Here is a 13,973-nt window from a genome sequence, read left to right on the forward strand (position 1 = left end):
TCCCTATCCCAGGCCACGTCTTCATAAACAGAAGGGAGCAGTAAAGATGGCCAGTATATAGGAATTAGACGTCTGAAATTGGTTCACATCTATTTCAAACTGGAACTGGAAAGTTTACTTAGCTTTTGTTCACTTTCAAATTTGTTCCTTCCTTAGATCAGAAAGAGGTACCAAACCTGGCATACTTCAAGCCAACGCTTCCATGCCACTATTAAAAAAATAGACACATTTATAAAAATAAAGATAACAGAAAGTATCTGTGCAGTTCATGGTCCTGATTCTGCCATTTATAACAGACAACGTATAGAAAAAAACTGTGCTCTATAAGACAAGACCATCCCTGTACAAGAGTTGAGACTATGTTCAATTTACATGTCTGGGAACTAAGCTTCTCTTTATAACAAGATTAGCTAAGCAAGTCAGTCTGAGACAATTGAGTTTACTATTTTTATCTGTTGCAAAGACCACATGGAAAAGTAAATAAAGACAATCACATTTTGTGACAGAAAAATTAAATATAAGAACCAATTAATAAAATAATTAAAACAAAACAAAAAACAACCAAACATATAGTAACATCAGCCCACTGACTGGGCAACAATTTATACAGCTAGACCAGTGAGAGTTTGCCATCATCCATTAGAAACAGAATGTGTAAAGGCTTAAAAATGTATTTTTTATCATACAGAATATATTGCAGCAGATATACATAAACTCCAGCTGCCCGTCAGCATTACAGAGAACATGAGGTTATAGATGTAACAATTCAAGATACAGACATGTTTTTGAAGCAGAATTTCTAAGCCTTTGTAAATAGGTGAATAAGCTTCCATTTTTGTGAGCAGCTTTGATGACAAAGTATTAGCATACAGAAGTATTCTCATTTACATTTCCTCAAGGCTTCTCTTGATAGCTTCTTCTAATTCTGCATCATCCTCTGTATGAATACAAAAAAAAGATTATAATTTCAAACGACGGTTGGTAACTAGTCAAACACAACTGCATTATTATTACTACATAAAGCAACAGATTACTTCTGTGGGCAACGTCAGCCCACAGTTTGTTTGGGACTGTAATGCAACTGTGTATTTATTGGTCACGTATCAAGATTAGCACCCACATATATGCACTAATAAAAGTAAAATATTAAAATAAAGACAGACACACAAGATGAGCAGAGAGGTTTCAGTGTTTTCACTCCAGTTCCTTATCAATAGATCCTCTGATATCTAAATTGGAATTTAACACTACTGTTGTAACTTCTACTAGGAGGACATAAATAGAGATAAAGCTATTAACAGTAAGAATAGTCCAGTTCCCTGCATGGGACTCATCTCGTTTATTAACAACCTCTCATAAACACCCTTCATAATTCTCCAAATAGAAGCCCTGCTTCAGCCTTACTTTTAAGTTGTGTTAGGCACTAACTGTTTGGTGTTAGTGAATTACATATCCTAAAGATAAACATGGTAAATAATACTGACACTGCTAGAAAAATCAAAAGAAGCTTTCAGACATGCTATCATTCTTAAGCAACTCATCTTCTCTTTTAGGAGGACAAAGGCACGTTCTAGAACAAAAAGATGACTGGTTTATTTCCTAGGACAAAGGAAAATGAATAATTACATATATCACAGAACTGCTGGGGTTGGAAGGGATCTCAAGAGATCACGAGTCCAACCTCCCTGCTACTAAAACAAGTAACCTAAAATAGATTGCGCAAGTAGGCATCCAGACAGTCTTGAGTATCTCTATAGAAAGAGATTCTACCACCTCTCTGGGCAACCTGTTTCAGTGTTCCATCACCGTTACCATAAAGTTCTTCCACATGTTAGTACAGAACTTCCCATGTTTGAGTTTTAGGCCATTGCTCCTTGTCCTATCGCTACACACCACTGAGAAGAGCCTGGCCTCATCTATTTGCTTCCCACTTCCCTTCAGATATTTATAAACATTTATCAGATCTCCTCTCAGTCTTCTTTTCCCCAGGCTGAAAAGACTCAGGTTACTCAGCCTTTCCTCACACAGGAGATGCTCCAGGCCTTTTATAATCTGAGCGGCCCTCTGCTGGAGACCTTCCAGGAGATCCCTGTCTTTTTTGAGCTCAGGAGCCCAGAACTGGACACAGTATTCTAAAAGTGGCCTCACCAGGACAGAGTAGAGGGGGAGGATCACTTCCCTTGACTTGCTGGTTGTGCTCTTTTTAATGCACCCCAGGATACCATTAGCCTACACGTACAAACATAACGTTTAAAAATTTTTCATTGTAGTTATGCACTTGCTTGCATGAAGTACATAACTTCAAGTTATGTACTTGAAGTTCATATTTAAGATTTTTTGTAAGGCCTAGTTTTGAAAAAGAAATTGTATCAATAAATGCTCTCTCATGTCAGTAAACTCGTATTCATCCAGCTGGACTTTCTTGCAACATGTGATACTACTAAGAATGAGGCTAGTTTCTCAAACAAAAACAATAGATGGTCATGGAAACAAAGCCCCACCTACAGGCAACTGCTCATTAAAAGAAGTTGTCATTAAATCACTAAGATTGTTTAGTTACAAAGAATAAGATTGAAACTATGACTGTTACTAATGTCATACAGTTCATTCCACAGTGATACGTGGATTGTCCTGTGTTCTCTGGAGCTGCTGAAGCAGCTTTTTCTGTCCCCAACACTTCAGCTTTCTCCTCTCAGCATTCTAAACTCTTTTTCCTTTATATCCATTTCCGGGGTTGATTTTGCTTTCTCTTCCCCTCTTACTTAATTCTACAGCCATGCACATCACTGAAGCCAGGCTAGCTCATAAGCTCAGATGTCTTCTGTACAGAGACAGAAGAACTGGGACAACTTGTATGCACCAAACGCCACCCACTATTGGGAATATCCAATGCTGGGGGCACCCGAGCATGGCAGATTTTCAGGAAAATAGATGAATATGCTGTATTTTTTAGTAACTTTGATTATCAGTTTGTAAATTTGTACATGAATAAATTCTGGGAAGATTCAGTTATTTTTATCATTGCACTTGTATAATGCATTTATTTTTATTATTATTATTTTTTATTTCTATCAAGTAGAAAGTGAGAGTCAATCCTTTTAAACAATATGTTACTTTCAAAGTGCACTGTAATTTGTGATCAGAATTAAGCAGCCACATGGCACAAGCACCAGCATTAAGCACAACAGCAAAAGGACAGAAATACTTTCAATAAGGAGAGATATGATGTGAGGAGATACTCATACTGCTGATTCAAACTTGTGCATTCATCTACAGCTATCTTTTCGGAGACAACAGTGCTTTCTTCAGATACAATATCCAATTTTGAACTACAGTAGATCTATTTCCAGTCAGAGTTAATATCGAACTGGTATCAAGTGAGCTTAGTCACATCTTTAACAGCACAATACCCAGTGGTGAACCAATAAAAATAAATGTTGAGTCTGCTGGCATACTTTCCAAGATAGAAAGTTATTTTTTCCTTTTAACCCCCAGTATTCCTAACTAGTCATGATTCCTCAGAATATTTTTGAGAGTATTCTTAAGAGGTCACTTGACATAAAAATGATTTTAGCTCCTGAATCTTCTGTAAATAACAGCACTCTTGAAAATAAAGAAGTAAAAATTAAAACAGACCTTCTTGTTTCTTTGTTTCTTCTAAACTCCTTTTCATTATTAGTTTGGTATCGTCATCCTCTTCACTATCGGAACCTTAAATGCACAAATTAAGTATAAATTAAACATCGCTTCCAAGAAAAAAAAAGTCACACCACTCTTACATTTCTTTTACTATAACAGCATTGTAGGTTGTATTTGAACTGCCCTTGTTCCTATCTGAAATCACTGCAAAACAGGCGTATATATAATGGCATACAGCTGTGTTTTGAAGTGTCTAGTAGGGGTTGGTGCACCTAGGCTTTTTATCCCCACTCTTGTTTTAAATAGAGTCTCAGAAAACTAAGGGTTAAAAACCAAACAAGTCAATCAGTCCCATCGTACATTCATTTTCTCCCCAGAGGCTCCTGTTGTTCTGGGAGATGGTCTCTGTAATGAGGTTGCATAACACCCATAACAAACTAGGTCTCCTCTATGGTCACAGCAATAGAAGCACTTCTGATTATGTTTAGAGGCAAAGAAGATTCTGATACAGGCATCTAAATTACTGACTGTGTGACTTTCAATGAAACAAATTAAGTGTTTAAAGTGACTTCCTAAAATTTCAAGCCTCTGGCACATACACCTTGTCTAAGCAGCAGCATTGCTGACTATCATATTTCCAGGAATAAAATCCAGCAGCTAGTATCAAGCAGAATTCATGAATCCACAAAGATACCAGAAATCTCTGGATATCTACTGCAATTAAAAATGCCTTTCTCCAGTCACATAGTAGACTGCCTGTGAAAGCCTTCTTGGAGCTGCCAGCTATCTGGATAGAACAGATACCTCCCTATATATCACCAACCAAAGCAAACAAAACAGAAGGAAAAAAAAAAAACCCATACAAACCCAAACCAAACACTATTAAAATCACTTATGAAAAAAAAAAATAAGAAGAAGAAAAAGAAAAAAAGATCACAGAAGTGGTTTCACCCACTTATTAATGACCATTTTAATGCTCCACATGGCCCTAAAGTGTGATGGTGTGCCCCCTCCCCACTCTTCCCTCTCCAGTCTGACCATCTCACCACCATACTGGTTGCTTTCCAGGCAGGCTGCTGGAGAAACCAGCACCTTGCTCAGTGGCTGATGGCTAATCAAACAAGCACTGACGCAACCACAGCCTCATCTCAGTGCTAGACATAAACAGTATGATTATGACAGTCACCTTACCCCATAAATAGGTAGCCCCTTTAGCTGTACTGCATGATAGTGGGCAATACAGCAGGATTTCATAGAATCATGAAATCGTTTGAGTTGGAAGGGACCTTTAAAAGTCATCTAGTCTAAGTCCCCTGCAATGAACAGGGACATCTACAGCTAGAGCAGGCTGCTGATCCAGCCTGAGCTTGAATGTCACCACCACATCTCTGGGCAACCCGTTCCATGCTTCACCACCCTTATTGTAAACAACTTTTTTCTTATATCCAATCTCCGTCTCACCTCTTTTCATTTGAAACCATTTCCCATTGTGCTGTCACAACAGGCCCTGCTAAAGAGTCTGTCCCCTTTGTTCTTGTAGCTCCCCTTCAGATACTGAAAGGTCACTATCAGGTCTCCTTGGAGCCTTCTTTTCTCCAGGCTGAACAGCCCCAGCTCTGTCAGCCTGTCCTCATAGGAGAGCTGTTCCATCCCTTGGATCATTTTTGTGGTCCTCCTCTGGATGTGTTCCAACAGGTCCATGTCTCTCCTGTACTGAGGACTCCACATCTGGATGCAGTACTCCAGGTGAGTCCTCACCAGTGCAGAGTAGAGAGGCAGGATCACCTCCCTTGACATGCTGTCCATGCTTCTTCTGATGCAACCTAGGGTACAGCTGGCTTTCTGGGCCATGAGGGCACACTGCTGGCTCACGTCCAGCTTGCCACTGACCAGTATCCACAAATCCTTCCAGGTAGGGCTGTGCTCCATCCTTATATCTGTACTAACAGCAGGGATGCCACATGCTAGGTGGAAGAGCTTGCACTTGGATTTATCGAACCTCATGAGGCTTGCCTGGGCCCAGGCTGGAGTCTCTCTGATGACATTCCATTTGTTAGGTGTGTCAACTGCACCACACAGCCTGATATCATCTGCAAACTTGCTGAGAGTGCACTTGATCCTACTGTCAAGGTCACTGATGAAGATATTAAACAGCACTGGTCCCAGTATTGACCTCTGAAGGACACCACTCGTCATTTAAGCTGGGATACCTCTCAAGGTTATGGCAACCGTGATGACAACACATCTTGCTGATACAGATCTTCAGTAAATTATCAGTAGTTTGTTTTATAGAATCACAGATCATAGGGACTGAAAGGGACCTCTGGAGATCATCTTGTCCAACCACCCCGCTAAAGCAGGTTCCCTACAGTAGGTTACACAGGAAAGCATCCAGGTAAGTTCTGAGTATCTGCAGAGAAGACGACTCCACAATCTCCCTGAGCAGTTTGTTTCAGTGCTCTGTCACTCTCAAAATGAAGATGCTTTTCCTCATGTACATACGGAACTTCCCATGTTCTAGTTTCTGCCCACTGCCCCTTTTCCATCACTGAGTACTGCTGAAAATAGGCTGTTTAATGCTAGCTTCACAAAGATTACATCTTAGATTGAATGTGCACATACGATCCCTTAGACATAAACCACTGAGCAAGTCTGAGACTACAAATGGATCCAGCCACACCTAGGCTCCTGACTTCCATAGCTGAAGGAGTTTATAAAGCAAGGGGATCCACTCTGAACCTCTTGCGTCAATAGGAGAGTCCCTGGATGAATGTTTGGACCTCTACCCTCTGTGTAGTAAATTATAAAATGTACCTTGCCATCTCAAATTTTGTCATCTTATTCACGTTTATGCTTTATAAAATCCCTGTTTTATATCAATAAATATATTGCTGCTTCTCTCTTACAAGTGAAGCGGATAATTCCATCTGTGACAACCTGTTAGAGATATAACAGTTGAGGCAATCACTCCCTAACTCATTTCTTGGCATAAATACAATAGACGAATAAGTAGCAAGACATAGTACAATAGATTCTCTGGTTTGCTGCCATTTTAAATAAAAATGCATTCAGAGCACTTTTCTGGAGGTGGTTTTTTTTTTTTTTTTCCAGGCAATTTGACAAAAGAAGTTGGCAAAACGAAAAAGCAATATTCGTCAGACTGCAACTTGCATAGCAGGTTAAAAGGATAGGAGCAGTCAAAAATTCAGTAGCTTCTTTCAGTGTTAGCTAAAGAAGTTGGCTTTCCTGGAACTGGTTATTGAGTATTTACCACAACAGAAATCACAATGGCAACCCACTGACACAGTGTTGGAGCACAGCTTATTTCTGCTCACTCCTGACTTCCCCAACACAGGCAAAAGGCTGAGACCCATTTCTTCCAGAACATAGCAGATTACTAACTAAAGTGAATTTTACTGTCAATTAGAATAGTTATGAATACTCAAACAATTTGTAGATAAGTTACTATTTTAGTTCATTTAGAAAGTCTAGGATCTTAGGCATTAATTCAAGCCTCATCTTTTCAATTTTTTTTTTCTTTTAATTTACCAGTCACACCACTTTGATTACACTGCTGTAATAACATGGGCTACACATCCATACTGGAATGGAGGTATGTGCAAACCGGCATGCAACACATTTAAACATCTTAAAAATAATTATCATTACTACTAATATGCAATAACTGAATACTGCTGAGTAGTTACATCATGGACAGGTTTGTTTAAAGCACAGCTGAAGGAACACCATTCCACAGGCTACACCTCTATTTCTTAATACATATGGTTCGAAGCCTCTGGACATGAAAGCATAGTTCAAACACAATAAGTGGTAGGTGTCCAATTATATACTGAGCTTTCCATGATATTAATCTCGGTTCATAAAATAAACTGATCACAAGTCAATGACTACGATAAATTGAACCAGAAGAGCTCAAGGAATCTATGAAACTTCAAAACAATTAGAATAGATGATCTCCTGCCTAGTTGGAGGGGGGGGGGGAAAAAAAAAACAAAAAACAGCTCAGATTCAAAGGTGGTTCAAAAGCATGTTAGAAGTCTCATGAGCTACACTTTGCCTCCAGTGTCATTATTTGATAGACTTCCAGCCCCCACCTAACTATATTAGTGCATACTCAACTTCCCATGAAAGCAGTTGCTGGGCTCTTTTAAATCTTGAGTTGGTAAAAGCTAACTCATTAAGAGGTCAGTAAATAGCCAAAAGTTATCTAGGATTTTTTTTTAAATACAAAGCTTTGTCAGTGTCTCTGACTGTACTGACTTTGTCTATCCAAAAAACAAAGCATGATGTTCGTCTACAATGCCACTCTCCACACTCAAATCTACACAGAGCAAAGATTAAAGGTGTCATGTTGGTTGTCTGATGAGGCAGGCACAAAAGCAGTAATGTTTCACCATCCCTGGATGTGTTTAAAAACCGTTTGGATGTGGTGCTCAGGGACATGATTTAGTGGAAGGTTGTTAGGGAGTTTGGTTAGGTTGTGGTTGGACTTGATGATCTTTAAGGTTTTTTCCAACCTGAGCAATTCTATGATTCTATGTCCCTGTTGAAATCAGGAATAAGACTGTAACCATCAGAATAAAGGCTCTCTATAGGCAAAAATCCTAAGCAGAAATCTTTGAACACATAAGGGGTAAGGGACAGGAATTCAGCTTGCTTTAGGAACTACACAGCAAGAACTAAGTACAGAACTCACTAGTTGTCAATCAAAGAGATGGAACAAGCAACTGATAGAACAGATTCATTTTTAAGTTGGAAAAAACTGGGCTGACTTTCCACACTGTACAGATCACAGTGATCACAAATGTTCTTTGTAGAAAGCCAGTATCCTGTGGCTGAACTCTGCTTTCAGGAGATCCTGGATTCTAATCAATGTGCTCCATGCAAGGATCACATAATTACAGAATGGCTGAGGCTAGGAGGGGCCACTGGAGGCCACCTTGTTCCCCCCTCTGCTCAAGTATAGTCATTTAGAACCACGGATGTCCAGGTCTGTGTCTACGTGTCTTTGGGGCACCTCCAAAAAGATGTCGTACTGCGGAGCCCAGAACTGGACAGGGATGGCCTCACCATGCTGAGTAAACAGGAAGCATCACCTCCCTCAACCTGCTGGTACAGTCCTCTGAATGTGGCTCAGGAAGCTGTTGGCTTTCTTTGCTTCAAGAAATCATTTCTGGCTCATGGTCAACTTGCATCTGCCAGGACACTCAGGTCCTTTTCTGAGGAGTTGCTTTCCAGCTGTTTAGCCCTCAGAACATAGCAGGGCTGGTCCTCCCCAGGTGCAGAACTTCACAGTTTCCCTTTGTTGAACATCACAGAGTTCCTGTAGGCCCCACTTATCCGGCCTTCCCAGGTCCCCCTGATCTATCAGACACTTCTCCCAGTTTTGTGTCTCTGCAAACTTTCTGAGGGCACACTGTTTCAACATCAAAATTATTAAAGGAAAAGTTAAGGACGACTGGATCTAGCACTGATTCACAGAGTACACTGAGAGTTACCAGCCTTCAGCTAGACTTTGCACCACTGACCAGCACACCGTCTAGATCTGGCCACTCAGCTGGTCTCCAGCCCACCCCACCATCTGCTCATCCCACCCACACTTCCTCAGCATACACTTCTGCTTTCGCTGGCACCTTTGAAGACATAGCATAAATGATAATGTATAACCTGAAGAAATCAGGCATTTCCTGTTTCTCTTGTAAGAAAGGCTTAGCATATTCTGTAGCTCCCAGAACCTCTGCAGTCAGAGAAGAAGCAATTGCCCAATTTATCAGTCAGGACATCTTAAGATACGACCTCTTTTCTGATACGTTTTGTTAAATAAGCAACAGCTTAGAAACTCCAATTGTACCCATTCTTTCAAAGAAATCCTACTGCTCTCTACTGTTCTAATATACTGCCAAATTCCTGATCGAAGGAAAAAAAAAAAAATCATGAAAACAAATCTTGTATGAGATTGGAGATCAGTGATCAGGAAGATTAATCCTAAGGATGGGAGTAAACACAGTAACATTCCTTGAGAGATACAGTACAGCAGTACTTCCCAAGCCTCAGAAATCTGTTCTGGAAGGGGACGGTTAAACCGCCACAGAACACAACTATCGCCCTGTGTCCTGACACCAAAGTGTCAGCTTGAATCTGGATTTGCTGCCCACACGTCTCAGAATAATTCCTCTCCTCTGGCACTCTTCTCTTACAACCTCCCCACCTACTACCACTCCCTCAATAGTTTCCATCAGGTTTCCTGGTTTCCCCACCGCGCTGAAAACTGGATTTCCTTTCCCTGACTTTCATCCTCCTCTCTTGCCTTACCATACAAACACACCTCGTGACTGTTTCACACATCAATCACACATGAATTAATTGCACCCTACTTCCCTTTCCCTCTCTTATGATGCTTTCTCTGTTTTTTCAGTAACTCCTTATTTTCTCAGCCTATTTATTATCCCGATACATAGTGACATAAATATTGCAAAACTCTCTCACCAACTATTGTCCCTTTTCCTTTTTACATCTGACACGTGAAGTCTGAGTGCTAACTTATAAGAATATCATTCAAATTACTTCATTCAGGATCAACTTAGCCACAAAGTGGCTATCAGTCATGTACAACATTTGTGATAATTTTGCCTTTACAACAATGTTCCTTGGCTTCCTTTTGTTTATTCCTTCTTCACTAAATCCTTAAGTCCCCATGTACTTCTCCCCAGTATCTATTACACTGATCTCAGTTTCTTCGTTAGGTGACATCATCCATAAATGCAAGTGCAGCTGCTCCCTGCTGAGAGCTCAAAAACCCAGAATGCCATGTCTTCCTCTATGCAAACTAAAGCTTCATTCTGCATCTCTCTCCCTGCAGACCTTCATTCTGTGCAGCATGACTATAAATAAAGCTCTATCCCCAGTTCTGCTTTAATTGCTTTTTTTTTTTTTTTTTTTTGAAACTGCAGCCAATATCATGGTGGTCACACAGACTTTCATTTAATCTTCATTTCAGACACCTCCCTAAGAACTCACAATCAGGTTAAATTAAACCTTGAAGATTGAAGATTTGTTTGTATGGTCTGGATGGTGAGGTCTTCCCAGTTCATCCACTTAGTTACAGTTCTTCTCCATTGGGCACATTATATATATATATATATATATATATATTCAAATACACATCTAAGGGATGTCACTGACATACTAAAGCTAGTAACAACTTCCTATGGTAGCTAAGCACAAGGCCACAATTCAAGGGTGATTTTCTTATCAGTCCCTACTGCTGTAGGTTGCAGCCACTGTGATAACTGTGTAAATAAAGCAGTAAGTGCAAAAACCATAGTTACTCTAGTAGGCATGGTGCAGCTACTTTGCATCACACTACAGATGCTCATACCCTTTGTGTTAAGCCTCTTTGGACAGCAGAGGTGGAGGCTGTAACCTAATCATCTGCAGTCTGACATTTGTATTAACTGAAAATTCAGGAAGGCATCATATATCACTACATCATTGATTTTGACAATCTCATGAGGCAGCCAGGCTCCTTAAAGAAGAAAGTCCCTTGACTTAGGAGCTCAAGCAATTAAGTAATTTGAACATGAGTTTCTGAGAGACACAGCTAAGCTCAAGTCCTCAACTTATACAAGAATCAGGTTTATCAACAGAATTTCTGGCACTCGTACCAGTGTCAGCATAGGCATGATGATCCCTAACCTACCATCAGCTTTGCCCTCAACACTGTCCAGAATTCATTAGACGTGCACTTTGTATCAATACTGGCATTGCTAGATACCAGGTGTCAAGATATAGTAAAGGGATTGTGCATGCTGCAAACACTGGTCTTGCTCAAACCCTCCATTAACATGAATGAATCTCTCATCATGTGTTGTGCCTTCAGCATAGAAGAAAATTAAAAAGTTATGAACTTAGTTTTAATCAACAAAAAGCAGATAATGCTGCCTACACTTCATACCTCAGAGGAAATTCATGTTCTCCTATGGAAACACAGTCCATAACCTGTAACATACACAGGAACTTCTTTTTCCTCCTGTTTAAATGACTGCATATAGTACAGTTACCACAGCAGTTCTGCTGAAATGGCAAAATGGTTCACAAGGTACAACAGTCAAGACTGTCTCCCATCCAAGCAATCCACCCGCCTGCATGCAAGTAATAGCCCTACAGAGATGATTTAGGTAAACTGCCTTCTCGTTTTGAAGCTCATCCAATACCAACAGCTGTTCTAATTTTTCAATGCTACTCTCTGTGGTAAATGCCTTTCACCTATTTCCTCTGTCCAGAATAATGCCCAGAATAATGGATTTGATACCACTGGAAAGCAAACAAACCTTGCTTATATTTCCTCATATTCAGCTGCATTTCTGTAGCAGGACAACAGGTTAGACCAGCCCACAATACAAAGGCACAACTTTATACCTCAGCCCTCTGATACTGGTCTTCCTACATACAGGAAAGCTTGTAGATGCCTGCTGATGCTTCTGACCCATGCAGCAAAGCATGTATTCTGAGGTGGCTGCATCTATTTCAAAACCTTTCACAGACTCTTTGCCATGACACCAAATCACTGCCCAAACTACACATTCCTGCTACCAAAACGGAGTTTTCCAGTGTCCTATTTTAATACAGGAACAGGAGTAAACAGGCAATTTTTACTGTTTGGGTTCCATCTTGTTGACATTGACAGCAGAAGGGACTTGAGACGGCTCAAAACAATTCTGTTCACTGTGGGTTTGCACAGCAACATGACACACACTTGATTCCAGCAACTTTTTGCTTACAGTAAGTTGCCCTTTTTTTCTTTTTTTGTTGTAACAACCACACATACAACATTAGTAAGATGCACAGTGACTGTGCAGTCAGTAAGTTCAAGTCTGGGGCCCCTCAACAGTCCCCATCACCATAATAGTTATGATAAACATTAAAATTGTAAAACACACAAAAAGAATGTCTAAATAGGAAAGTTCAGTTCTTCTGCGAAAACTTCAAGATGTTTTAAAATACTTAAAGTATTTAAACACATCTCAGCTTCAGTATCTTTTGCACCAAAATAAGATTGCTCAAACCTCTGATTATTCTATATAAAAACAGCGTAATCACTTAAGCATGGCATTAATTAGAATGTTAAAGGCTTTCATTGGTATTTTTCCTCCAAACAGAGGCATGAGCCAAGTGCCAGTGAAGACAAATAACAAGTGACTGGAGGTCAACACTTGGATGCAGGACAATCAGAGTTAAAACAGGCAGAGATTTTGGGAAATAACAATGGCTTTAGCGAGGTCACAGCTGACTCATAGCACAAATTGAACAAAGCAGATTTCAGTAGAAATCAATAAGTAAACACATCACAGTGCTCTAAACAACTCTTCTTCAGACAGAAAGGAGGTTTCAGATAGAAATAACTGTTTGTTCCAGGTTTTGTTAGACTGAACAAAAATGTGAAGTTAAGTCTGGTTTCAAAACTTGTACCAAGCAAACTGATCTTCTGAGCTACTTTTCATTGCAACACAATACAAGAAGCACCAAGCAACAACTTGTTTTCATCAGCACAAGAGCACACTTATTTTATTGATGCCTAGACTGCTGGAAAGACTGCATTTGATGTTGACTTTCTACCTTTTGTGGTATCTGAAATGCTGTTTAGCAAGGCACACATCATGTCTCCTTCGATATGATGGGGATTTAGAATGCGAGCTGACCGCTGAGTCATCTTAAATTGAGCTTCCAGTTCCAAGAAGCTTTTGTCTCCAGAAAGTACAGTGAAAGGAATTTGCTTGGGCAGGTGCTCATCTAGCCGACCAGCCTGCATGGAAAAAAATGACAGATGTTAAGACTGCACTTTTATCTTATGAGCTCTGGCTAGCTTTGCCTAAGAGCTCTTTGTAGGAAAATCTACAGCAACTTACTTTTATCATTATATGGAATTTACACTACCATGAAAGGTATTTTTTACTCAGAGGATGGTGAGACACTAGAACAAGTTACCTGACAAAACTGAAAACACTACACTGGGGAGTCCTCATGATACCCCAGGTTCCTGCCCCTCATCTATACATCTCCCAACCAAAACTCTAGGTCTACTGAATATGGACACTGCTCTTCTTCAGCTCAGCAGGGTCTCTGAAACTGGCACTCTTCCATGGACATTTGGCTCTAGATTTGGGCCACTTGAAGGGAGAGGCAAAAGTTACACTTAATTCTGAAACAGAAACTGTAACACCTGTTTTGTTTTTTTTTAATTCTTCATTTCCTAACCAGCTCCCACCTTTTCACAACAGACTGATGTCTTACATGTCTTACTTGGAATTACATTT

General features: G+C 40.0%; 1 protein-coding gene across 4 annotated transcripts in view; it reads right to left on the reverse strand.

The window, feature by feature from the left end:
* Positions 1–433: 433 nt before the first annotated feature.
* Positions 434–13,973, reverse strand: part of LOC100542939 (E3 SUMO-protein ligase ZNF451) — a 37,708-nt gene continuing 24,168 nt past the window's right edge. For all 4 annotated transcript variants that reach the window (XM_085217844.1, XM_019613235.3, XM_010707841.4 and 1 more), the window contains 3 exons: positions 13,276–13,462; positions 3,637–3,711; positions 434–937 (listed from right to left, as the gene is read on the reverse strand). In XM_085217844.1, the coding sequence (XP_085073970.1) occupies positions 885–937; positions 3,637–3,711; positions 13,276–13,462 (315 nt within the window). In that variant the 3' untranslated portion in view covers positions 434–884. The remainder of the gene's footprint in view (positions 938–3,636; positions 3,712–13,275; positions 13,463–13,973) is intronic.

The sequence above is a fragment of the Meleagris gallopavo genome, chromosome 2, assembly GCF_905368555.1.
Source record: "Meleagris gallopavo chromosome 2, MGAL_WU_HG_1.1, whole genome shotgun sequence".
Lineage (NCBI taxonomy): Eukaryota > Metazoa > Chordata > Aves > Galliformes > Phasianidae > Meleagris > Meleagris gallopavo.